Source organism: Sander vitreus, chromosome 14, assembly GCF_031162955.1.
Source record: "Sander vitreus isolate 19-12246 chromosome 14, sanVit1, whole genome shotgun sequence".
In the NCBI taxonomy this organism is placed as follows: domain Eukaryota; kingdom Metazoa; phylum Chordata; class Actinopteri; order Perciformes; family Percidae; genus Sander; species Sander vitreus.
Window position 1 is genome coordinate 4310626 of NC_135868.1, and position 24439 is coordinate 4335064.

The 24439-nt window shown below is 43.1% G+C and overlaps 1 protein-coding gene and 1 gene segment (V, D, J or C); both read right to left on the bottom strand.

Annotated features, from left to right (window-relative positions):
* The window catches only part of LOC144528802 (gamma-enolase), a 14616-nt gene extending 2712 nt beyond the window's left edge, over positions 1–11904 (bottom strand). The window contains exons 1-11 of one of the 2 annotated variants that reach the window (XM_078267635.1): positions 11819–11904; positions 11077–11172; positions 9742–9800; positions 8066–8135; positions 5239–5372; positions 3903–3994; positions 3553–3683; positions 2591–2788; positions 1798–1999; positions 210–318; positions 30–88 (exon numbers count right to left, since the gene is read on the bottom strand). In XM_078267635.1, the coding sequence (XP_078123761.1) occupies positions 30–88; positions 210–318; positions 1798–1999; positions 2591–2788; positions 3553–3683; positions 3903–3994; positions 5239–5372; positions 8066–8135; positions 9742–9800; positions 11077–11172; positions 11819–11903 (1235 nt within the window). In that variant the 5' untranslated portion in view covers position 11904. The remainder of the gene's footprint in view (positions 1–29; positions 89–209; positions 319–1797; positions 2000–2590; positions 2789–3552; positions 3684–3902; positions 3995–5238; positions 5373–8065; positions 8136–9741; positions 9801–11076; positions 11173–11818) is intronic. The other variant, XM_078267634.1, reaches the window with a different exon arrangement.
* Positions 1–24439, bottom strand: part of LOC144529260 (Ig kappa-b4 chain C region-like) — a 128202-nt gene that overhangs the window by 68059 nt on the left and 35704 nt on the right.

Here is a 24439-nt window from a genome sequence, read left to right on the forward strand (position 1 = left end):
GTGTGTGTGTGTGTGTGTGTGTCACTGACCTCATGAGCTGGTTATACTTGGCCAGCCTCTCAGATCTGCAGGGAGCGCCAGTCTTAATCTGCAACACAGAGACAGCAAAGATTATAATCCAAAAGAAAATATTGTGCATGAGCGTGTGCGTGCCTGTGTGCGTGCCTGTGTGCGTGCCTGCGTGCGTGCCTGCGTGCGTGCGCGTGTACCTGTCCAGTGCAGAGTCCCACCACCAGGTCAGCGATGAAGGTGTCCTCCGTCTCTCCTGAGCGATGGCTGACCATCACGCCCCAACCATTCGCCTGAGCCAGTTTACACCTGAGAGACGGACAGAAAGAGGAAGAAAGTTCACACACACACACACACACACACACACGGAAGAACTATGACCTCCTGATGTCTGCAGTATAAAGACCAGCGACACAATAAACATGTAAAAGCACTTGTTGAACAGATGTTTTGATGTAGTCACTGTTATTCATAATGCCTAAAGACTTTTCTCTATTTTTGATTCTCCGTTCACCGTGGAGGCATGCGACAAATTTGAGTTTTTTTTTTTAAATGAACAAGCCTCGTTCGGTTCCCCCCTCATCCTGCTGAGGTATTAGAACAATATATCACATGAACGACGCAGGAAGCTTTTTACGTGACAGGGCACAATACATCACCTTTACTGTCATCAGCACCGTTTTCTATTATTTCACCCTCCTGTTGTAATCCGGCTCCACTGTCATGACTGATGGCTTCATAACCCTGAGTGACGTTTGGTTCAGTCTGAGATGTATGCAGACTGGAGTACGCACTCTCTGCACAAAGATATCAGCAGTACAGTCAAATGCGATAGCTGTATCAATACATTTGACGGACAGCTAATCTTCATAATAAAAACCTCCTGTCACTTCCTGTCCTACGTTTATCTCCTGTAAAGGTCGGTTTGCTGCTCCGCATCTCTGGCACAAGGTCATCATGGCTGACAGGTAATGTGTGATGTGACAGACACATGTGTGTGTGTGTGTGTGTGTGTGTGTGTGTGTGTGTGTGTGTGTGTGTGTGTGTGTGTGTGTGTGTGTGTGTTTCCACATGTGTGACTGATAGCAGAGCAGCTGGGGCTCTGCGTCTCTCTCCCTATAGGCCTCTCTGTCATTTCAGCTGAGATGGATGACCTTGTGTGGTCAGTTCACCGGCCTGCCCGAGGCGGCCATATTACTTTTTTTCCCTTGCTGAATGAAGCAGTGTGTGTAGCGCGGGACCAACACTGCGTTCACAACGTTTTGGACTGTCAGCGATGGGTCGTGTTTGTAGATCAGTTTGAGTTTCATCATTTCAATAATGTGTTTGACCTGTTTTAAGCAAACGTTTAAAATGTTGCAGAAGAAGAAATGCAAATCAGATGCGTTTCCATCAACTGCTTTGGAGCAAATCAATTTGGTTACAGCGTAGTTTATTCAGAAGTATGGCTGCCCCCCCCCATTCAATTAGTTGATTAATCGGCCGTTTTGGTCTTAGTCAACTAAGACTATTTTTTATGCTTCTTTCATGCTATGTGACTTATTTCTAAGAAACCTATGAGCACATCTCTGGTAAACACAAGATTTAAAGTGGTGCTTTTGCATGATTCTGTGTCGATTCCCACGACAATATTTAAAATTCCAGTCAAGGACTTTTGTGAAGCAATGCTAAATCTTTTCCAACGCCTTGGTTTTACCTGCTCAGACATCTAAGACTTTAATAGTCAGTCGCCCACTCTGAAATCATCGTTGTGCATTTAACATTAACATCGAAGCAAAGCAGACATACGCCTGTATGGCCTCAGTGACGGAGCCAATCTGGTTGACTTTGAGCAGCAGGCAGTTGCAGGCTCGCTCCTCCGCAGCTTTCTCTATCCTCTTAGGGTTGGTCACCGTCAGGTCGTCCCCCACCACCTGGATCCCCACCTGGGCCGTCAGACGGGACCAGGCTTCCCAGTCGTCCTGGTCGAACGGGTCTTCAATGGACACCACTGGGAAGGAGAGGTGACAAGTGAATAAAACAGGGATGCACCGAATCCAGGATTCGGCTTCGGATTTGGCCAAATATTGGGCTTTTTGACGGGATTCGGTTTCTGCTGAATCTTAGAATTTTTTTTTTCTCCACCAAACCGAACCCTATGCTTGCACTACGCCAGCTACGCTGGTCACTGTAATGACGCCGCCGTTGATTATGGGAAGGTGTTTACGTCGGTGGACCGTTCAATGCAGTAGGCTGTGAGAAAGTGAAAATGGAACTCGTGAGCAATGCCGATTTGTCTCGTGGTGGCGAGGACCCTAAACAATACACAACATCACCGCTGTTAAAACATTTGCGTATGAAACATCCGAAAGAATACGAGTTGTGCACTGCAAATACACTGCTGTGGACGTTGTTTACTTCATTAATGTGTTTACTGTGTTAATGGACTGAGGATTCGGTATTCGGTTTCAGATTCGGCAGAATCTTAACCAGTGGATTCGGTATTCGGCCGAACCCCAAAAATCTGGATTCGGTGCATCCCTAGAATAAAGTATATTTTGTCTCTGGCGGAATATCAACAAACACAACCACTATAATCCACCTGGGTAGTTGTTGACGAAGCTCTGGTAGATGTCAGCCAGCTCCTCTCCGGAGATGTGTCTCTCTGAATCGGGCGGGGATTTGAAGTCCAGGTCGTATTTCCCCTCGCGGTAAAACTCGGAGGCGGCCACGTCCATCCCGACCACCACCTTGTCCGTGAAGCCGGCCTTCTCTATGGCTGTCTGCAGCAGATCCAGAGCTAAGGTGATAGGAGAGAGGACGAAGTAGAGATGGAGACATACGGAAACATGAGGCAAAAAGTAGAAAATGGAAAGAACGATGAACGCCTTTTCTGTTTTTGTCTTTGTCAGGCTGCAAACCAGAGGTCCCTTTCCCTCTAAGCAACGCATTCAGAGACTGATATGCAGACACTACTAAGGGCTGAAAAGCTGATTCAACCTCCTCTACATGTTTATTGCTTTTAAAAAACCTTAACTTTAAGGTGACAATGCATGATTTTATTATTGAACACCAATCAAAGCTATGGCAGCAAAGGAGAGTGTTTTTATTGTCTTAAAATGTTTGCAATGACTGATTTCAGATTTCATAATGCAAACCAATAGGGTTTTATTTCACACTTAAGTAAGTAAAATGTATTTATATAGCGCTTTTCACAGATACAAATCACAAAGTGCTTTACATAAAGCATACAGTGTGATACAGATTAAAACACAGTGCACAACTAAAATCACAAAGTAATACATCAAAAATATTTATATTTTATATAAAGTGCGGAGAGGTCAACCAAACGCCTGCTAAGCAAAGTAAACATTTTGTTTTAGTTCAGCAATAAACGTAAAAAACTCAAAGCTTCTTTTCCAGAGCCATGCACTCCTTTTCTCCACATACTACGAGCATGTTCAATGAAGGAAGTGAAGAAGACAAGGCAGGTTGAGGTTAAATAGGTTCAACCAAATTGTAAATTAAACATCATCACACAACTCAGATCATCATCTTCCTCACCCTCACTGTTCTCCAGGATGTTGGGAGCAAATCCTCCCTCGTCCCCCACATTGGTGGCATCCTGGCCGTATTTCTCCTGGATCACCCCCTTCAGTGTGTGGTACAGCTCCGATCCTATCCTCAACGCCTCCCTGAGAGACAGACGGAGGGAGGGAGGGAAGAAGGAAGGAAGAGGTCGTCAGAGTGTAGAGGCCAACATCAGCAGGAGAGAAAGAAATGATGAAGGGCAGTAGGAGAAGAGACAGGAAAGACTAAAACTCTTAGATATTAAATGAATAGAAACAAATGGCCAAATATAAATCCTTCATTTTGTAGTTTAAAAAAAAATAGTTTTGGAGATGAATTCTTACTTGAAAGACTCGGCTCCAACAGGAAGAACCATGAACTCCTGCATGGCCAGTTTGTTACCTGCATGGGAACCTCCATTTATCACATTAAAGGCCTGAAGAGAGGAAGATAGAAAACAAGAGGAGAGGAGAGGTAGGGAGAGGAAATAAGAGGAAATGAGAAACAACGAGAGGAAACGAGAAGCAACAAGAGAAAACATAAGAGGAAACATAAGAGGAAACATGAGGAAACAAGAAGCACCGAGAAGAAACAAGAGGAGAGGAAACAAGAGGAAACGGCAAACACAAGAGGAAACCAGAGGAAACAAGAGGAAACGAGAAGCAACAAGAAGAAACAAGAGGAGAGGAAACAAGAGGAAAGGAAACAAGAGGAAATGACAAACGAGAGGAGACCAGAGGAAACAAGAGGAAACAAGAGGAAACAAGAGGAAACGAGGAAACAAGATGAAACGAGAAGCAACAAGAGGAAACAAGAAGCAACGAGAGGAAACATAAGAGGAAACAAGAGTAAACGAAACAAGAGGAAATGACAAACAATGAGAGGAAACATAAGTAGAAGAAACAAGAGGAAACGAGAGAAGACAAGAGGAAACAAGAGGAAACATAAAAGGAAACAAGAGGAAACGAGAAGAAACAAGAGGAAACAAGAGGAAACGAGAGGAAACGAGAGAAGACAAGAGAAGAGGAAACGAGAGGAAACGAGACACATAAGAATAGGACACGAGAGGAAACGAATGAAGACAAGAGGAAACAAGAGGAGAGGAAACAAGAGGAAACGTGAAGCAACGATAGGAAACCAGAAGAAACAAGAGAAATAGAGAGGAGGGGAAACAAGAAACAACGAGGAAAACGAGAGGAGAGGACAGGACGGTAGAAGAAAGGGGAGAGTGGTAAAGAAGGAGACAAGGAAAAGAAATGAGGAGAGAAAAGAAGAGTTAAATAATAGTTTTAGCAGCCTAAGAGGCCTGCATGTGTAAATAGTAAATGTGGGGTTCATCAAAAGTCTAAAACTATTTTTCCAAATCATGTTACAGTGCAAACACATGAGAAAAGAGTGTAATATATGAATATGAATAAATTACATTTGAAATCTGTCATCTCAGGAGCTATCCGAATGTAAAAAAAGGTTGTATTTTTACACATCCTTTGTAAGTTTTATAACTTCATAAACATGCCTCTGATAGTCTTATGATGTTGCTATGGCAGAAAATGTTTGTTAGAAAAAAAACAATAATGTAGCTTATGAAATTATTTAGTAGCACAGGAAATCGCTAGGAAATGTTCAAAGTGCTTTGGGTAGATGTGGTGGTAAATGTTGTGCGGTGATTTTGGGTCTTACAGGAACTGGAAGCACCAGCTCTGTGTTTCCTGCCAGGTCGGCTATGTGGCGGTACAGGGGGACGTCTTTCTCTGCCGCACCGGCCTTACAGATGGCTAGAGACACTCCCAGGATGGCGTTGGCCCCAAACTGAGCTGTTTGACGGGACAGAAAACCAGAAACTCATCACATTATTTTTTCCTTCACTGTCCATTGATTGAAACTTTAAACTTGTATTGGTATTTTGAAATTAATTATTTCTTTTTATTTCAAAGTCATCTAGCTTTCTTCATAAAGTAGATTTGGCAGTTCAGATTTCAATGTCAGATTGTGTTTTACATGATATATATCTCGTATTGCCATCCCTCCTCCACAGCGCTGTGGAGGAGGGTTTGGTGAGTCCACACAGCATTCCGGCATTTCTTCAAACCAATCACAATCGTCTTGGGCGGTGCTAAGAGCCGGACGGAGCCACGGTGCCTCTGCAAAATAGCCTCAGGAAGGAACTTGTTTTGGTGGAACATAGTGGTAGTCGTAGAACAGAAAACTCAGATTGGACAGATAGTCTAGCTAGCTGTCTGGATTTACCCTGCAGAGATCTGAGGACCAGTTAACCATAGTCCTCATGAATCCACATCCGGACATCCGGACAAAAATGAGGGACATCCGGCAGAATTTCCGGTAGAGTGCGGATCCGAGCCCGGCCCGCGTCCGACAGAGTAGTAACTGAACTGGTAACGGCCCAAGCCCGACACAGTTAAAATCTCGTTTTTTTCTCATACTATTGACACATCCGTTTGTTTGTGTGGAAAGCTTTTATTAAGCAACTGTAGGAAGGCATTCAGCAATGTCAACAGATGAGCGCATCAGCGCACACGGGGCAACAAGCTCACGTTAACACAGGCGCGAACCTACATAATAAGCTTTTTTAAATTTAAAATGTTCAATGCCTTATTGTGCTGATGTGACCGAGCCCGACCCGAACATCATTTCTAAATATCTGTCCGAACCCGGCCCAGCCCGTTGGGTCCCGAAATTATGTAATGTAAATGTGATTTTTTTTTTTTAAACATACATCAATATGAATTCAACATTTTAATAGCAAAGATAAATTGGCCTATTTGTGAGGGGAAAAAAAACATTTGATTTACACATTGAAGATAAGCTTACTATAGGTAAGGTAGCCACTATGCTGGCCATACAGTTAAGCTTAAGGATTCGGATTCACTGTGCTTTCCACATGTATGTTTAACATTAAAACATGATGTATAAATAATATCCATTCATTTTCATCCATCCGGCCTGGTTTAATATGCAACTATATTATACACTATATGTATTAAAACGTTTAAGATCCCTGGATTAGATGAACCATCTGTCTATCACGTCCTCCATTGTTGTTTTGAATGGACAGTCGCAGCCGTCACACACACACCAAAACCACAACCATAGCTGCCAGTAGCTGCCAGTAGCTAGCCAGCAGCGAAACCGAACCAATCAATGTCCGGTGATTGGTTCGGTTTCGCTGCTGTTTGGACGCAAACGCATTCACTTGAATCCTGACAGAAGATGGATTATATGTGATCCCGCGGTTTTTGCGTGACCTTTTGATATTGCGTAGAATCCAGCTGCCGTGCAAGGTAATGAGGGCCATCGCGGGTTAGAAAAAATTACGGAGCTGGGGGAGGGGGTAATTTTCTAAGAAAAACTCAGATTAAAGTCAGAAATTTCCGTGAAAAAACGATATATATATATACATTCTCAGATAATAAAGTCATAAATATAGTTCCTGATCCAGCTAAATCATATTTAATCATATTGCGGTGAACTCACCGCAATGTCTCTTTAAAGTCTGGATGCTTATGATAATATGGGGATTCTGTAGCCTGGTTGACACCAGACCCTTCTCAGTGGTAACTGAGAGTGGGTCTGGGGAAGGTTCATTCACAGCCCATTTCCAAAGGGGCGTCTCCAACGTACGCCGCTCAAATGTCTCTGGGCGCAATTGGATAGTCCTTCAACCAATCAGATCAACGATCCGGGTGACATAGCAGCGACAGCGGCATCAACTGGTTGCTGCGCTTCGGTGGCCGCCATGTTGAATGTAAACATGAAGCTGCTTTCCGTTGCTGCGCTATCGTCATCGTGTAAAGCCCGCCTCAACGGTTGTGATTGGTGCCTCGATTTGGTAAAAATTGGAAATGGGCTTGAATGGGCTCTCGGCCAGACTGACTTGCAGAGCAAATCTCAAATTTGCCGGAAGTTCGTCAGAGTTTTCCCAGGCTAGGGGTTCTGGGCATAAATCATGAGAATTTATTGCTAAATGTGATTGCAAAATATAAATCGATAAGGTCATCCACTGCAGGAATAATACACTGTGAATGGCATCATGAAACAATGTGGTTTCTTGAGAAAAAGTTGCAGTCTTTCTTATACGTTTGTCTGTGTAAACCTGCATAGATATAATTGTATCTATTTCAACATGGACAGAAAGTCCATGTTGAATTAATTTAAATCTTTTCACAACACATTCAGCTCCAGTTTAGTCTGACAGGTTCTCTGCGCTGCCTGAAATGATTAGTTGGCATGATTGTAGATTACAAATAAATGAACAGTGAATTTATTTATTAAGGGTGTCAGTTTTGAATCTGTCATGCCAACAGCAATCTATTTGCTCCGTCTTGTTTCCCGTCTGTATTTATGCCTCTCGTTGCCACTTTGTGACAAACGTGCCTTTGGTATAAAAAAAATTTTTTTTCGCAATGCGTGTGACTCAACGAGGAGATTTCCAGCTGGCTGTCGGACTCCAATGATGTGCTGTTAGTCCTGACGACTCGTTTCGACTCACATTTGTTTTCTGTGCCGTCCATTTCGATCATCGTGTTGTCCAACTGCTCCTGCTCCACCACGCTGATGCCCTGCAGAGACACACACAAACACAGAAACACACCGAGATAATACGTAACACCTAAAGCTTCAGGCCTGTTCCCTGATTTTTCAGCAAAACAAATAAAATGAATAAATAAACAGGCTCAGTCTAAAGGAGCCTCAGACTAGCATAGCCTTCATTTTTTCTTGATTCACATAATTCCTAAATGTCCATTGTGGTTTTTACTTTTTGCTATTGTTTTGACAGATCTTTACATTTTAGTTTTATATCCCGTTTTTGACCGGATAAAAAAGTACTTTATGAACAAAGTTCTTAGTGTCATTATCATCATTATGGCAATGACACACACACACACACACACACACACACACACACACACACACACACACACACACACACACACACACACACACACACACACACACACACACACTAGTACAACAGGACCCATCCGTCTCTCTCAAGTCAGGAGCTCCGAGCAGTTTTTTCCCCGCCTGACTGATCACCTACATTTATTTCCCGGCAAAAAACATCTTCTATTGATGGAAATTACCCATACTGCACTGCTGCAGATATCTGAATCATACTATTACACTCACACACACTCGTACAACTCCTTACGCAGAAACACACACACACACCTCGTTCACTGTTCCTCTCACTCACTCACTCACACTTTTTTCTCACACACACACACATCGTCATCTTTCATTCACAGTATCTCTCTCTACACACACACACACACACACACACACACACACTTCTCTCCTCCGTTAGATAGCTGAGAGCTGTCTGCCCATCCAGATGTGATATTGATCTGGACATTGATCGACTGAACCTGCGCTTGGTGTCACCTGCTGTGCAAGGTTGTTTCGCCCACATTTAAGGTCGAAACTGGACATTTTCAGCCTCACTAACAAAAGCCCTGAAATCAGTTGGATCGGACATTAAACGGCCTTCACCCTGCCAGCTCCCGAGACCAAAGTCTGTGTAGTGTCCAAATGAGCACATGTGTGAATAGAGCAGCTCATTGTCCGTAGAGTTGGCGTGATGATGATGTTTCTATCATGCAGCTGGCGCAAAACCAGGCGAAAACAAACATCCAAGGGACACAAAGGTGTGTGATTTACACAAGTGGAGAGACAACAAGATTCAGGAATTTCTGTCGGTAAGGCTCAAGGCCGAAATCATTCAATAGACACATTTAAGGAACGGCAAAACACTCAGTTGTTTACGACCAAATAACGAACCGACTCCGTGACAGCGGTGTAATCAGCGTCATGTCCGGCCTCCTGCACCCTTTCTACCTCAACCAAACGGAGTATTTCCAGTAGCTGCTGTCCTGTGCAACATGTGAAAGGGCAATTCCGTCTTTATATAAGTGATTCAATCTGGCCGTAGACTGTGGAGGCACATGAACATAACATCTTAGATGTAGGTAGAAATACTGCTAACACTGACTACAATCAAAAACTGTACCCAAAAGTTATTCTTTTAACCAGAACAACTCTGTACCCAGTTCCCTCGTCGAGCGACAGGCCTGCTGAGAACTCACAAAGGATCCCCGATGTTGTATCTTTAAATATGGCTATTAATAATGATATAGTGTACATGTATCTGTTTTGGTGACTTACAGAGGCTATAAGGGCGGGACCCAGAGTATCATTGATGTGCCCGACTGCCTTCAAAACACCTAGAAGAGAGGACAAAGTAAATCAGAAACAAGGAAATCAACTATAACTAATCAACTAGAGGAGAAAAAAAAGGGTGTGGGTGGTCGGGTTGGTTCAGTGGTAGAACAGGCGCACATATACTGAGAGGTTTATACCTCGATGCAGAGGTCTAGGGTTCGAGTCCGACCTGTGACAATTTCCTCTATGTCTTCCTCTAGTTTTGGTGTTTAAAACCACGACCGTTACGTTCTCTGGTTTAGATTTGAGCACGGAAAACGCTCCTGTGGTGTGTGTATTAGCAACCCGTTCTCACTCCGAGTGGCTGTCAGCATCTGAAGCGATGGAAAAAGCGCCCTTCAGCGTGTTTGTATAATGTCCCGGGGAGAGCAGCAGCTATACGGGGTTTAGCGAGTAGTATGTAAGGATGAAATTCCGCGTACGGAGGTTGGTTGCGGTGGCGGATGGGTCAAACACAGGACTTTCACCTAGAAGACCGGAGTTCATGTCCCGCGTGTTTCCTAAAGTTGCTTTCTTCTTTAACCGTCCCGTTATTCCCGTGTGTCACGGAAGCGTAAGCCCACCCACAACCTTTTCCTAAACCCAACCGTCCTGTTATTCCCGCGTGTCACGGACCTTTTCCTTAACATAACTGCGTCAAAAGGGACGCCAATAGTCCCGACCAAGCGTGTTTAGTTAAAGCGCGCTATATGACGCTAAAGGAGACTTTTAGCGTCAATAACAACGACAAAGGCACCTGACCAAGCGTCCGTATTTTACGAGATGGGAGTGAGAATGTGTTGGTATTAGAGGGTAGAAATAAACAACCTATACCGTCATGTGGTTTGGAGAACTTGTTGTTTTTTAATCTCATGTTTTGGTTTTTCAGCTGCGCCTTGTGGCTCTCATCGAACCTCTAATAATTAACCTCACTAAGTCATTTTCAACAAGCCGTGTTAAAAGAATAGTTTGACCTTTATTCGCTTTCTTGCCAAAACTTAAATAAGATTGATACCATTATCCATGTCTGCATGCTAAATATAAAGCTTAAGACCAAAAGCAGTGTAAAACAGCTATCCCAGCTCTGTCCATTGTCCCAAATTTGTCAACTATTCCTTTAAACCGACTGTATTCTAACAGAGAAACAAAGGCAATAGCTAGCAGAAGGCTAACTCAGGGATGTGTTTGAATGTTTAGGAATCGTTCTGCCCTCCTGTAGTCAAAAATATGACAATGCAGAATTTAACGTTATGAGGAATGTAAATATGAATGCAAACACAGGCAATCTGTCCCCTGTACCTTTGCCCTTGTAGCGGCTCTTGTCTCCATCTCGGAGCTCCAAGGCCTCGTAGATTCCCGTGGATGCTCCGCTGGGCACAGCAGCCCTGAACAGACCTGAAAGTCAGACAGAAAATGAAGGTTTTAAATGCAAGGGATTATTAAACCTCAGTAGGCAGGACATTGATATTGAGACAGTAACCCTATAACACCAACACTCCCTTTCGTCACGGCAAAATGCTCATATTTTGTGGACTACATTTAATCGTAATGTCCGCCAAAAACGAGCACCTATTTTTGGGTAACTGCCGCTCTGCGTCATGGAGCTTGTAGCCAGCCGGCGTCCCGTGACCAGCTGGCGGTCTCCTAATTTCGTAGGATATCATATTTTTGGTGTGCCTACGTTATCATACAGACCAGTTCATGAGATTGCGTTGCGAAGGTAGGGAGACACCATTTTGTTGGTTGAACTTGTATAGCCTACTCTAAATAAGTATCTATAAGTTATCTTGTATAAAATGTAACTTGCTTTGTTTTCCTCTCAGTGGGGTCATGAAAGCATGCTTATACTAGACTCTAAGCGCCAATCGTCCCTTAACTGAGAACTGATTGATCTGGACAGAGTTCAAACGTTGTTTCATGTCAGAAACAATCCACGATTACAGCCGAGATGCTGTTGCGCTGCTGAGTCTTTCTGAGTTTCTGGCAAAATTCTGACGTGATGAATCTGAGCATTGTGTTATTTCAGGCTCTGGGCTCAGACCTTTCTCTGTGCGAAGGTCCACTTCCACAGTGGGGTTTCCCCGGGAGTCCAAGATCTCCCTGGCAACGATGCTGACGATCGACATCCTGAGAGACACACAGAGAGGAAAAGAGGCAACGTCATGGCTGCTTTAACTAGGTTTATGTATTGTGCATCCTGTTGGAAAATAGGATTACATTTTATTATATTACATTATATCAGTTAGGGCACCTTTAGATTGAACTGAAGAAGAGGGAGAAAGAATAACGGCGATAGAGAGCGAGATCTCATAGGTAAAAAGATCTATTTTAACATTAAACACACGCATGCACGCACACACGCACATACACACACACACACACACACACACACACACACACACACACACAGAACAACCTGTCAGGGGAGACGAGAAACAACATCACTGCAGATTCACTGTGAAAATCAAAGCTCACCACAGAGAACTGGGTTGTCCCACGCACATACATACAAACACACACACATGCACATACACACACACACACACACTGCATTTACTTTGCTGTTTCTGGAAGCAGGTGGCAGATAAATTATTTAGCAACAGAGTAAATTATGCATCTGCTTTCATCCAGACTGGAAACCATTGGTGTAGATTTGGCGAGGCTGCTTTATTATATATGTGTTAAAGGGTCATATTTACCTTTATCTCTTCTTCTCTTTTTGTTATAATCACACCTATCTGGCTACAGTTTATTTTTGACTGGGAGGAGCTCCGAACTCCAGAATGTATACGCACACAAGTTCATAGCAACCTCCTCCTTCATTTTTTCTTCTGTAGTCCCTTCTTTAAATGCCTTTCGCCCCTTCTCCTCTCCCCTTTTTGTACAATGTGGGAAAGGTGGGTGTTGTATCTTTTGGCTCATTTGTTATCCTGATCCATTCCATTATGAGTAGTATTTTTCCAAAATGTTATGTCCGTCCCAAACTGTTAGTATAATGATTTCAACAAACTAGCGCTTAAAACTTCAAGTAGGATTGGTTCCTCAGGTATGTGACGTAGTGTTTGTGTAGGGATGGGCGGAAACAGTCCCAGGATAAATAAATAATTTACTGTCAAACAAGGAAAATCACGTTAGGACACGTGTCAAACTCAAGGCCCGCGGGCCAAATCCGGCCCCTCGCAGATTTTGATCCAGCCCGCATATCAGTTTAGGTTCACATTACATTTTGGCAAGCCTGACGGGAAACCGTTTTTCTTGATTTGCTAAATTCTATGATGGCTAAGGAACTTCTGTTGTTTATGTCGACAACAATGCGACAAAAGTTGACAAAAGCAACAAAAGTGGAAGTAAAAGCCACAAAAGTGTCAGAAAAAAAACGACAAAAACGTCGGAGAAAGCTCCAAAAAATAAACAAAAATTATATTTTACTTTTTCAATGAAAATAAAAGCATGGCAATAAACTATACATGTCTGGCCTTTGATGTGATTCTTATTTCCAGTGTGGCCCTTCAGTGAAAGTGAGCTGAACACTCCTGCGTTAGGAGCATCATCCTTTTTGTCAGTTCACTCTCATCTATGTTCATCTCCTCTGTGGGTGTTTCCCCTCTTCGTTGATATTCGAGGCACGCAGCACTGCAACGATACAGTATGTCAAAAAAGGCCTTTTATGCCGCCCTCATCTCCGTACTGTCGGAATACTTTATCGATCTGTAAGGAGCTAAATCTGGCTCGCTGCTGGCTTTGCCGAAACCACTTTAATGAGGCTGTCCTTGCAAATACACTGACACTGAGTAGAGGGTGTGTCGACTCCTGTAAAGTGCAGTGTAGTGTGCATTCATCAATGTAAAACTATACTGTGTTGCCAACAGACAGACAGATAATGGGCCGTTTGAACTCATATATTTGGGGAAGTTTCAATTTTAGAGGGTACAATGATTTACAGCTTCCTCAAAGCAGACATTTTAAATGATCAGAGAGAAGCGCAGGTATAAATAAGGGCTGCTCGATTATGGAAAAAAATATATAATCACGATTATTTCGGTCAATATTGAAATCACGATAATTCAACACTTCTGGAAAGATGTTGCAATTATTGAACTTAAAACACCGTGGGAAAAGTTATATAAATCAACAATAAAAAAAACATATACAACTGTGAAATTTTTCTTAATACTTTTCCTATTTAAACTTTTATTTTTTTATTCAGAACACGAGAAAATAAGAGTTTACTTGCAAAACGTAATGAGCTAAATAATTGTTTTTCTCGATTATTCTGTTTTTGTGATCATTGGGAGCCAAATCATTAACCACGATTAAATGTTGATTAATTGCACAGCCCTAGTATAAATGATGACATTTATGACGGCTCAGTTCCATTAAGGTTTTTGTAAGAAAGGACTGTGGCTATATTTACATCGCTACGTTGGGTTTTTAAGCAGATTTTGGAGCCAAAAGCGATTGCCGTGCACACAAGTGTTTTTAGCTCCAGTAGAAGAACTAATCTCCGTTTAAACTCGCCCAAACCGCATATCTCATAAACATTCTTGCATACTGGTAAACCACCATAGACAGTATATAAAATGGACCAACAGATCCCGTTGCTCTGGACGGAGACCAGTGAAGGATATTAGAAGTCACTTTTCGCAGCCTCCAACTGAGGGAGACAACGTAGATGTGACGTGAGCAACCTGTCTGAAAGTTGGAAGTCTTCTGGTAGCTGTGCCAAGAGAAATCTCAATCATTCCGAAACTTGCAGAGACGGAGAGCGTAGGTATATGTAAGGAGATAACATAGGCACAGGCTAATTATTGCTAACTAAGATGCTAGTTAACATTAGTAATTAAACTTAAACAGCGAATGTAAGTTTAAACTGCCTGCGAGCTTCTCCTGTACTATACGGTCATTCCTCTACTCTGTAACAGTAAGTCGCGTGGTTATGACACAATCGTTAGCCTATTTTTACAAAAACGTCTGCTACGGAGCCATAACGTGAGATACAAAAGGTAATGTACAAAGGCCTTTTATACAGTATCGTGTTTCTTTAGAAATAAACGATGGACAAATAGAGTCTTTAAACACTTCAGATGTAAAGTTATTCGCTGTCAAAGTGACGCCAAAATGAATGGCAGTCAATGGAATGCTAACGGGAGGTGATGGCTTGGTAGCATCAAAATGGCGCCATAGGAGCTATGCGTTCCTGGGAGAGGCTTACCCCCTTGTAAACCGCAGGCAGAATGTTTACTCTGCCCTAGAGCTGGGCAATATATCGATATTATATCGATATCGTGATATGAGACTAGATATCATCTTAGATTTTGGATATCGTAATATTGTAATATGGCATTAGTGTTGTTTTTTCCTGGTTTTAAAGGCTGCATTACAGTAAAGTGATGTCATTTTCTGAACTTACCAGACTGCTGTAACTGTTCTATTATTTGCCTTTACCCACTTAGTCATTATATCCACATTATTGATGATTATTTATCACAAATCTCATTGTGTAAATATTTTGTGAAAGCGCCAATAGTCAACACTACAATATTGTTGCGCTATCGATATTGAGGTATTTGGTCAAAAATATCGTGATATTTGATTTTCTCCATGTCGCCCGGTCCTACTCTGCCCCGTTGCTGGTAGTTGCCATGGTAACATTAGTAGCTTAGTCTCGAACGAAGACGTCATGGCCGACAAGACCCAATCAGGCGGCGTAACATTGGCGTCACTGTCGGTGTTGCCAAAGGTCTCCGTTTGTGGCCTTTGAGACTGCAACTCGACCTCGGAGATTCTTAACTGCTGTTTATTCTTTTCCTTTCTGTCTCCTGGATGTTTGTGGCCAATGCGACACAGTACAACATGAATTAAAACAGCTTTCAGTCCATCCGTTTTTTTTCTCCGATAAGTATCTTTTAATGGCTCTCTTTCTTTGCATAATCGTTCTGTTGTTGGCATTATTCCCCGCTGGTGTCTCAAGACATTAAAAGCTACACATTTTCTTTTTTTCTTCTCCTCCTCGGGGACATAAATTCCTTGTGCGTGTTGTTTTTTGTTTTTTTTTACCTGACAGCAAAATCACATCAGTCCTCTTGTCTTGTTATTCTTCCCTCTGACTCCTTTGCTCAGCACTTCTCTATCGTACTTGATCCTTCTGAGTGACTCAGGAAATGTAATATATTTCCATCCACTTTCCCCTCACTGTCGTTCGATTACATTGTCGACAACCTACCAATTTATGCTTATTCAGGCCTTACACTCATTGTTAAGTCGCAGGGGATAAAAGCGTCAGCAAAATGTGCAAAATGAATAAACGGTGCTCAGCATGAGAAAGAGCAGATAAAGTGTCTGACTCGCCGCCAGCTTACAGAAACTTCCACACATACAGAGTCAAGGGGATTGATGTGTGGGCGGTTTTCTCTATTCATTTCATGGGCTTTTTTCTCTCTCTCTCTCTCTCTCTCTCTCTCTCTCTCTCTCTCTCTCTCTCTCTTTTTGTTTGTTTTGAAGCCCCACCCAAGAGTACTGCAGTTTTTTAGGTTCCTCCTGAGGGTGAAGCAGCAGGATACAGGACGCCTGCCAACAGTTTTACATCATTTTTGTTTCTTCTTCTTGATAAATCCACAAAGCATAGGCTACATTTAATATTCCTACACCAATGAAAGTTTAGTCAACGTGCGTGGATGTCTAAATAAATACCACCCGGAACCTAAATATCCTTATCTATGACTCTGTTTACACTTTTTAAAATGTGTTTCGGTGATCTGAACATAGCTGGACAGCCAGCCGAGACACGTCACCCTTCACTGGGAACATTCAGCGTCTTCGGCTCACTACTTCTGTGCAGATTTCGTTACTGCCTACGTCACTTCCTCTTAAAGGGTCAAAGGCCACTGGCGCACAGTTATTATGTCCACACTCTCGCCAATCATAGCCGCTGTGTCGGCACAGCTTGGGCAAAACGCAACCCTTCGTTCAAACTCAAAATTGGCAAATTATGGAGCGTTGGTGTGTCGTCAAACATCCACAACGTCCTGCATTTGATGATGTATTATTCGGTCACGTCCTTGTCTGATTGGTTTGAGTTATCGGATTGTTTGCACTTGTATTTGGCGCTGTCAAAAACGTACACACGTTCCACCAAAACAAGTTCCTTCCTGAGGCTATTTTGCAGCGGCACCGTGGCTCCGCTCGACGCCGAGCACCGCCCCAAGACGACTGTGATTGGTTTAAAGAAATGGCAATGAACCAGAGCACGTTTTTCTCCTATCCCGGAATGTTGTGTGGACTAGCCAGACCTTCCTCCACAGCTCTGTGGAGGAAGGTCTGGCAATGCGAGACTAATACGCATGAGACGCAGTGTCGGACTCTGTGTGCAAGGCTCTTAATCTTAATTCATTTCCACATGAATGTCAGTCATGTCTGCGTGACACCAGCCAGGTGTTTCTCAATATTTGTTCACATCTCACATCCATAAACACAAGTTCCTCCTGTCGCCACATCAATGAGTTTATCTCATAACTGTTATGTCCATCCCTGTCTTCCTCCATCTCTGTCTGTGCCGTCTTGGGCCATGAGTTACGTAAGCTCTACAGCAGCAGAGAGAGAGAGAGAGGGAGGACACCCATGAACGCACCACACCTACCAGAGACTGCAGTGCTCAGCAGAAAATATACCAGCACTGAAAGAAATAACACGTGAGTGGGCAAGCCACGGAGAGAGTGAGTGAGGGAGTGAGGGAGTGAGAGAGAGAGGGATGAAGGCACGCATTATATCTACAGTATCTCTGTATGGCGGGATGGAGAAGAAGAAAAAAGAGGCTCGGAGGACGCAGGGAAAGGGAGAAAGGAAGGCGGAGGGAGAGACGCAAATGCAGATAGATGTAGAAAGGCAAAGGCAAAGAAAAGAGGGATGGGACAAAAGAAGAAAAAGAGAGATAAATAAAGCCCGAAAATAAACAAAATGGATAGAAATTCAATTCAGTTTGATTTTTGAAGATTGGAGGGGCATATCAGTTTGCCTATTTTTATTATTATATAGGAGAATATTTTCTGCGGCTCTGAGTGGAGCTTTCTAAAATCTCAAAAAAAAAATAACCCAGACGATCATCAGGGTGGCCGCTGCGTGGAGACTTTACAGCAGAAAGCGCTGCAGTGTTTTAAAGGTTTTAAAGATGTGCTCATTTACTTGGCGAAAAAAGGGCTAAGAAAAGATGCAGAGAGTTGCATTATGGAAAGCGTAGGACCCTGTGTGTAGAGCTTGACCAAGAGACATCTCACTGCTTCCCCAATCGGTTGTCTTGCAAATCCGCCAACTTTCTGACAATGCTAACTCAGATGAATCTATATTGCGGATATGAAAACGCTTCTCAGAATTTCTCACCCAGTTGTTTTCTTTGGGATAGTAAATTGCCAACATTTCAAACCATGGGTTGCATTGCAAAACACAATTCAGTAGGAAATTGCTCACGCATAAATAACTATTGGAATTTTAGACCAAAAAAGGTGAGGGCAAGTATTTTGTCCCCAGTGTAAATTTCCATTTCTTTTTTTTCTTTCATATCCTCAATGTTCCGCTGGATCATTTAACGATATAAGTGTATTCGACTTTGTTTCTTTTGTCAGTTTAACATTACTAATGACTCTAAATACTACAATGCCCATGAGCCTCAGCCACAGTTCTGTAGGTCAGAAAAGGTTTGAGACGCATTTGTGCACAAAATGTGGCACCATAGTTGCTGAATTCATCCAAAATCGGCCCAAAATTCAAAAGTAACCATTTTAGATCTAGTTAACTCCATTCAACACCATCTGCTGAGGAAGAATTATGCTACAAAAAAGCCAGAAACTGGATCTTGTGCTACGACTCTTTAAACATGAAGCACTGTGTGCATTGTCAGGAATTTGACAAAGCACTGACGCTTCAACCTGCAGAGTTTTTACATTCATCCAAAAGTGCTCAAACTGTCAGCCACCTTACATTGTTTGTATGAAGAAAATGACTGTGACGTTTACTTCCAGAAGCCTGGGCGTCTGAAATAACTCATCCCAACTCTTTAAAGATCTATAAATAAATATCTATAAAAATACAAATAAAGTTGTGATTAAATTGGAAAATCAGTCCAAGTAAAATATATGTGGTGAGAAAGGAAGAGAGACGTCGAAAATGGATAGGGGATGGAACGAGAAGAGAAACAAATGAAGGTATGAAAGAGTAAAAAGAAAAAGACAGAAATGAGTAGTGAGTTGTGAAAGATGGATTTAAATAGAAATATATGCAAAGAGACAGAGACATAGGAACAGAGAGGTGTAGAAGGGGAGAGAGAGAGAGAGAGAGAGAGAGAGAGAGAGAGAGAGAGAGAGAGAGGGAGGACGAAATGGAGAGTCAAAACGAGGCAGGGCAAGAGAGATAAAGAGAGGAGGAGGAGGAGGAGAGAGAGAGAGATAAATAATTAAATGACCCTGTTTGGCTGGAGAAGAGAGAAAAAATGGGGGATGAAGAGGAGGAAGAGGATGATGAAGAGGAATAGGGGGAACAGAAGGCGGATCATCACACGTATGGCACAAATACAAACACACACACACAAACACACGCACACACAGACACACACACAGAGGAAGTGGAGCAGTCTCACACATACGTAATGCTAATAATGTTTCCATATTTACACACACATAGCCTATATTCAACTCGCAATTATCACAAGTACTCTGACACACACTCACACACACACACACACATACACACTTCACATCCACCCACGGACTGCCAAAGACGCAGATATCACAAACAAAACACACATACACACACATTTCTGTGCCTTCCATGTTAGCTAAATCTCACCTACACTTGATATGAAGGAGCCGACCATAATTGACTGCAAGATCACACACACACACACACACACACACACACACACACACATACAATGTTCCTGCTGCCAAAACACACACACACACACACACTTGATATACCGGCGACTACACCGTAATTGACTGCATGAGCATGTCACATAATATTCCTAGCCAAAACACACACACACACACACACACACACACATACGTGAACAAACACACATAAATACACACACACTTGACAGCCATTTTCCAAGAAATCCAAGAGAAGATACATACACATATATAGGCTACACGTAATATTTCTGCAGCCAAAACCCACATAAACAAACAAGCAAAATCACACACACACACACAAGCACGCACACACACAAGCACACACACACACACACACACACACACACACACAGTCCTGTGCCTGCCATATTAAAAGACATCAACCATCTAACACACGCACACACTCTTGACTGCAGGATCCACTCGTACACACATATAATGTTCCCACTGCCAAAACACACACACATATCTCCTCCTTCCTCCTTTCACACACACACACACACACACACACACACACACACACACACATATATATGGTAGCCTACATGCACACACACATATCCTTTCCTGTCACACACACACACACACACACACACGACATCCAATTTCTGAGAAATGAGAGGAAATGCATGAAGCAAAATCACACACACACACACACACACACACACACTCACACACACACACACACACACACACATTTAGTAACACCTACACCTGAAGCATTTCTATCTCACAGAAAACACCCAGGCAGCATCATTCTGCACCCTCTCTGCGCTGAGCAGAAATATGAGATCAAAGAAATAAATAAATAAAAAACAACGGGATGGTAAAACACAAAACGTCTTGAGTGGATGAAAAGAGGAAGAGAGGATTTCCTTCCTTTACCTGCCGCCTGTGTGTGTGTTCTGCCCTTCTTCACGGCAACCGAGAAAATACTGGAGAGGCAGAGAGAGAGAGAGAGAGAGGGAGGGAGGGAGGGAGAGGAAAACTGGAGGGGAGGAGGGGGGTGAGATAGGTGACAGAGGGGGGAGGGGAGATGACTCAGAGGGGAGATGGAGAGAGGAAGAGGAGGAGAAGAGGAGGGTTAATTAAAAAGGAGGAGATGGACGGAGGGGTGGGATGAAGGGATAAGGACGGGGTGCAGAGGCTCGTCGCCCGACAGAGGTGGTAAAAATAGATGAAGGGAGGACCTGTTCTCTCTCTTTTCCTCTGTGTCTCCCTGTCTTTTCCTCTCTGTGGTGCTGCAGTGGGGTTCAGTCGCTGTATATACAGTTACATAATCCATCCTTCTCCACCACACTCAGACATGATGATGCTCTGTGTGTGTGTGTGTGTGTGTGTGTGTGTGTGTGTGTGTGTGTGTGTGTGTGTGTGTGTGTGTGTGTGTGTGTGTGTGTGTGTGCGAGACAGCATTCAAACACACCCACACTGAAAACAATGCAGCAGCAGAAATGCCTTTGAATGCAGGAAAAGGTGCGGTATAAGGCCGCCGAAAGATCGATTTATTTGGAATTGCCAGGCTTCTTGGTTAGTCCAAATCAATGTAGCCATGAGCAAGGCACTTAACCCCCAGTTCAGTGGTTTCCAAAGTGGGGACCATCAGGGGACCCCCAGGGGGTCCTTGAGGGGGTTCCAGGAGGTCCCCAGCAAAAAGGGGAATCATTTATTTTCACTATAATTCCATCCATGAGTAACATAATCAACACATTCTCAAGAACGGGATCGTATGATATCTTGCGAAAATATATGAACACCAATTTGTGTGATATCCTACAAAATTAGCAGTCGGCCGGCTACGGAGCTCCGTGAGCTGTTGTTAGGTGAGATTAGCCGACAATAGGTTACTGGTAGCCGGCTCCAGAGCTGTCAGTCGTATTAGCGGCTGTTGGTAGATGGAATTTAGCAGACAAAAACTTATGCACAACAATTTCTATGACATCCTACGAAATTAGGCGACCGCCGCCTGGCCATGTGATGACCGGTTACATGACAGTTAAGTAGGACAGGGCACTGTGAGATGACGGTCCTTTCAAGGGCCCTTGCAGTTGAGTTTAGCCAACAAAAAGTGAGCGTCATGTGGCGACGACAGTTAAGTTTAGGCACCAAAACCAAGGGCATAACTTTGGGTTCAACATTTGGGGGGGGTTGAGATCTCCACTTTTGGGCAAAATTGAAATTTTGGTCATCAAGCACTTCATTTTCTGCATTCTGGTGGATTTTTCTGCCACAATTTGTGCCTTTTCTGCATCAAGTTATGGTGCAAATGTCTTTATTTATGTAAAGGAAATTACAATAGGTTTTTGGGAGGGTGGGTTGCACTGCCCAGTTTTGATTATTGAGGGGTTGTAACCCCCCCAACCCCCCTGTAAATTACTCCTATGACCAAAACGGCTAGTAACGTTTAGGAAAATCTTTTGTTTTCCGGATTGAAAGCCCTGTGTTTTATGACCCATCCATCTACCCCGGCCTCGTCTCTACGGGGTCCACAACATTCTTACACAGTAGCAGTCAATGTGGTACATACAGCAATAAATATGTTGAATACTTACGAATTACTGTGCTTTACTTTTCGTAGCTACAGTATTATGTACAAATGGTTCATGAGAACAGCCTGCAATGACAGAATGTATCACTATTTTGATCATGGGTTTCATACACTTTCTGTAATTAAACATCTGAAAGCAAAAATCCTATCAGATGGGGGTCGACGGTCTAATTTGTGTCAGTTTAGTTTAGTTTAGTTTCCTTGATGTGAAAAAGTTTGGGAACCACAGGCCTAGTCGATTCAGGTGGTGGCTGACAAAACCCCAGCACCCAAAACGGCAAGATGAAAATTAGCATCCAAAGTCAAAAACCCTGTTACTGTACGTTTCATATGATGAGGAGGACCCAGGTGCGCACACAGAGCTCATGAGGTTTACAAGTTTTATTCACAAACAAAAAATGTAGCAGACAAGGAGCAGACACGACACAGTAAGTCAAAGTTGTGGAAGCAGGCTAGGAGCTAGCAAGCTTCAGTTTCTTTTGTTTGCTTGTTTTTAATAGTTTTGCCTTTCACCCATAGAAGTTAGTTACAGTTAACCAGTAACACAGCGTGAAACAGAAGTATTGTTGCTATGTTTTCCTGTAGTTTATTGTACCTTGTGACTAGTCTATATCCACGACGTTCCACTTCTGGGATTGCTCCGTTGCCGACGGAAATTCCACCGGATTTCATTCATTTCGGCCGGATATCCGTTGCCTTGGGCTTTCTTTGTGTGTGGTTAACTGCTCCTCAGATCTCTGCAGGGTAAATCCAGACAGCTAGCTAGACTATCTGTCCAATCTGAGTTTTCTGTTGCACGACCAAAACAACCTTTGAACGTACACATGTTCCACCAAAAATAGTTCCTTTCCGTCTTTGGCTTTCACAGTTGCCAAAGACGACTGTGATTGGTTTAAAGAAATGCCAATTAACCATATCACGTTTTTCTCCCATCCCGGAATGCTGTGTGGACTCGCCAGATCCTCCTTCACAGCACCGTGAAGGAAGGTCTGGCAATGCGAGACTACTTGTGGACTTACTTAAAACTGTGGGTTAACTGTTTATAGGAACTACATTTAAAGGCATCAGGAACCGGTATTACATTTAAAGAAACCAGTATTTTCAGTGGCCACCTCTCATTGGTTTACAGTAGCTGTATTACTTATTATAAGCAATACTATGTTGTATGTGAATTATAACTTATGCCGTTTTTTTCATTACATGGTACCTGCTCGACTCTATTCGACTCTGCCGCGGTGCCCCGTCCTCCATTTTCCATTGCAGATTTAGTACCACCTCATGCCTGAGGCGAGCGTGGCTGGTCGTCATAGCGACGCCGCAGGAAACTGCCGTGACCAAACGTAACACACACACAGAACGTGCAAGGTGTGTTGTTTTTGACTCTCGGCATGTGGCTGTTGCCACAGCCAGAAGACACATTTTGTTTCAAAAGAAAAAAAAACACAGCTGGCTAAACTATTTAAAAATGGCGGGTTTGTTCAGGACACCCCCGTCTGTCGCTTGCGATGATGACGCAGTGATTAGTGACGATTCTCTCCGACCAATCAGTAGTCTGCAGGTTTTCACGTCACATTTTGGTATCGCCTCAGCTCGCTTGGAACCTTAGACTGAGGTGATACTAAAAAAAAGTACCTGTTAGCAGGTATCAGGGCGAGTAGAGTCGAGGCAGGTCGAGCAGGTACCATGTAATGGAAAAACGCCATTACACAACTTTGAGTGTCACAAAAGTACTGCAATGATTGTTTTTTTATGGATGGTAAAATGCTCCAGTAAAAACACCACACAAACTGTACAACACATATTACTAAAACATGTCAGTGTGCCTACGTAAAGATTCCTGCACATTCATCCTGCAGCTACAGTGTTTCAGACGTGTTGTGTGCAGTGGTGACTGTTTGTTTTACTTCCTTTGTTCACTGCAAAATGATATGCTGCGTCCTTCCTGCTCTAAAAACAGACCAATGTAGTTGTTAATGCCGACTAGAGGGTGACACTGATACACATTGACAGGGCAACAGGGTAAAGCCAGTTTGTGTTTGGTGTGTGTGTGTGTGTGTGTGTGTGTGTGTGTGTGTGTGTGTGTGTGTGTGTGTGTGTGTGTGTGTGTGTGTGTGAGTGAGACCGTGTGAGGCCGTGTGAGATAATCTATAATTAAATTCCTGAGTTTAATGGGATTATGTTTGGGAGACAAGCAGCACAACGTCCTTGACATCTA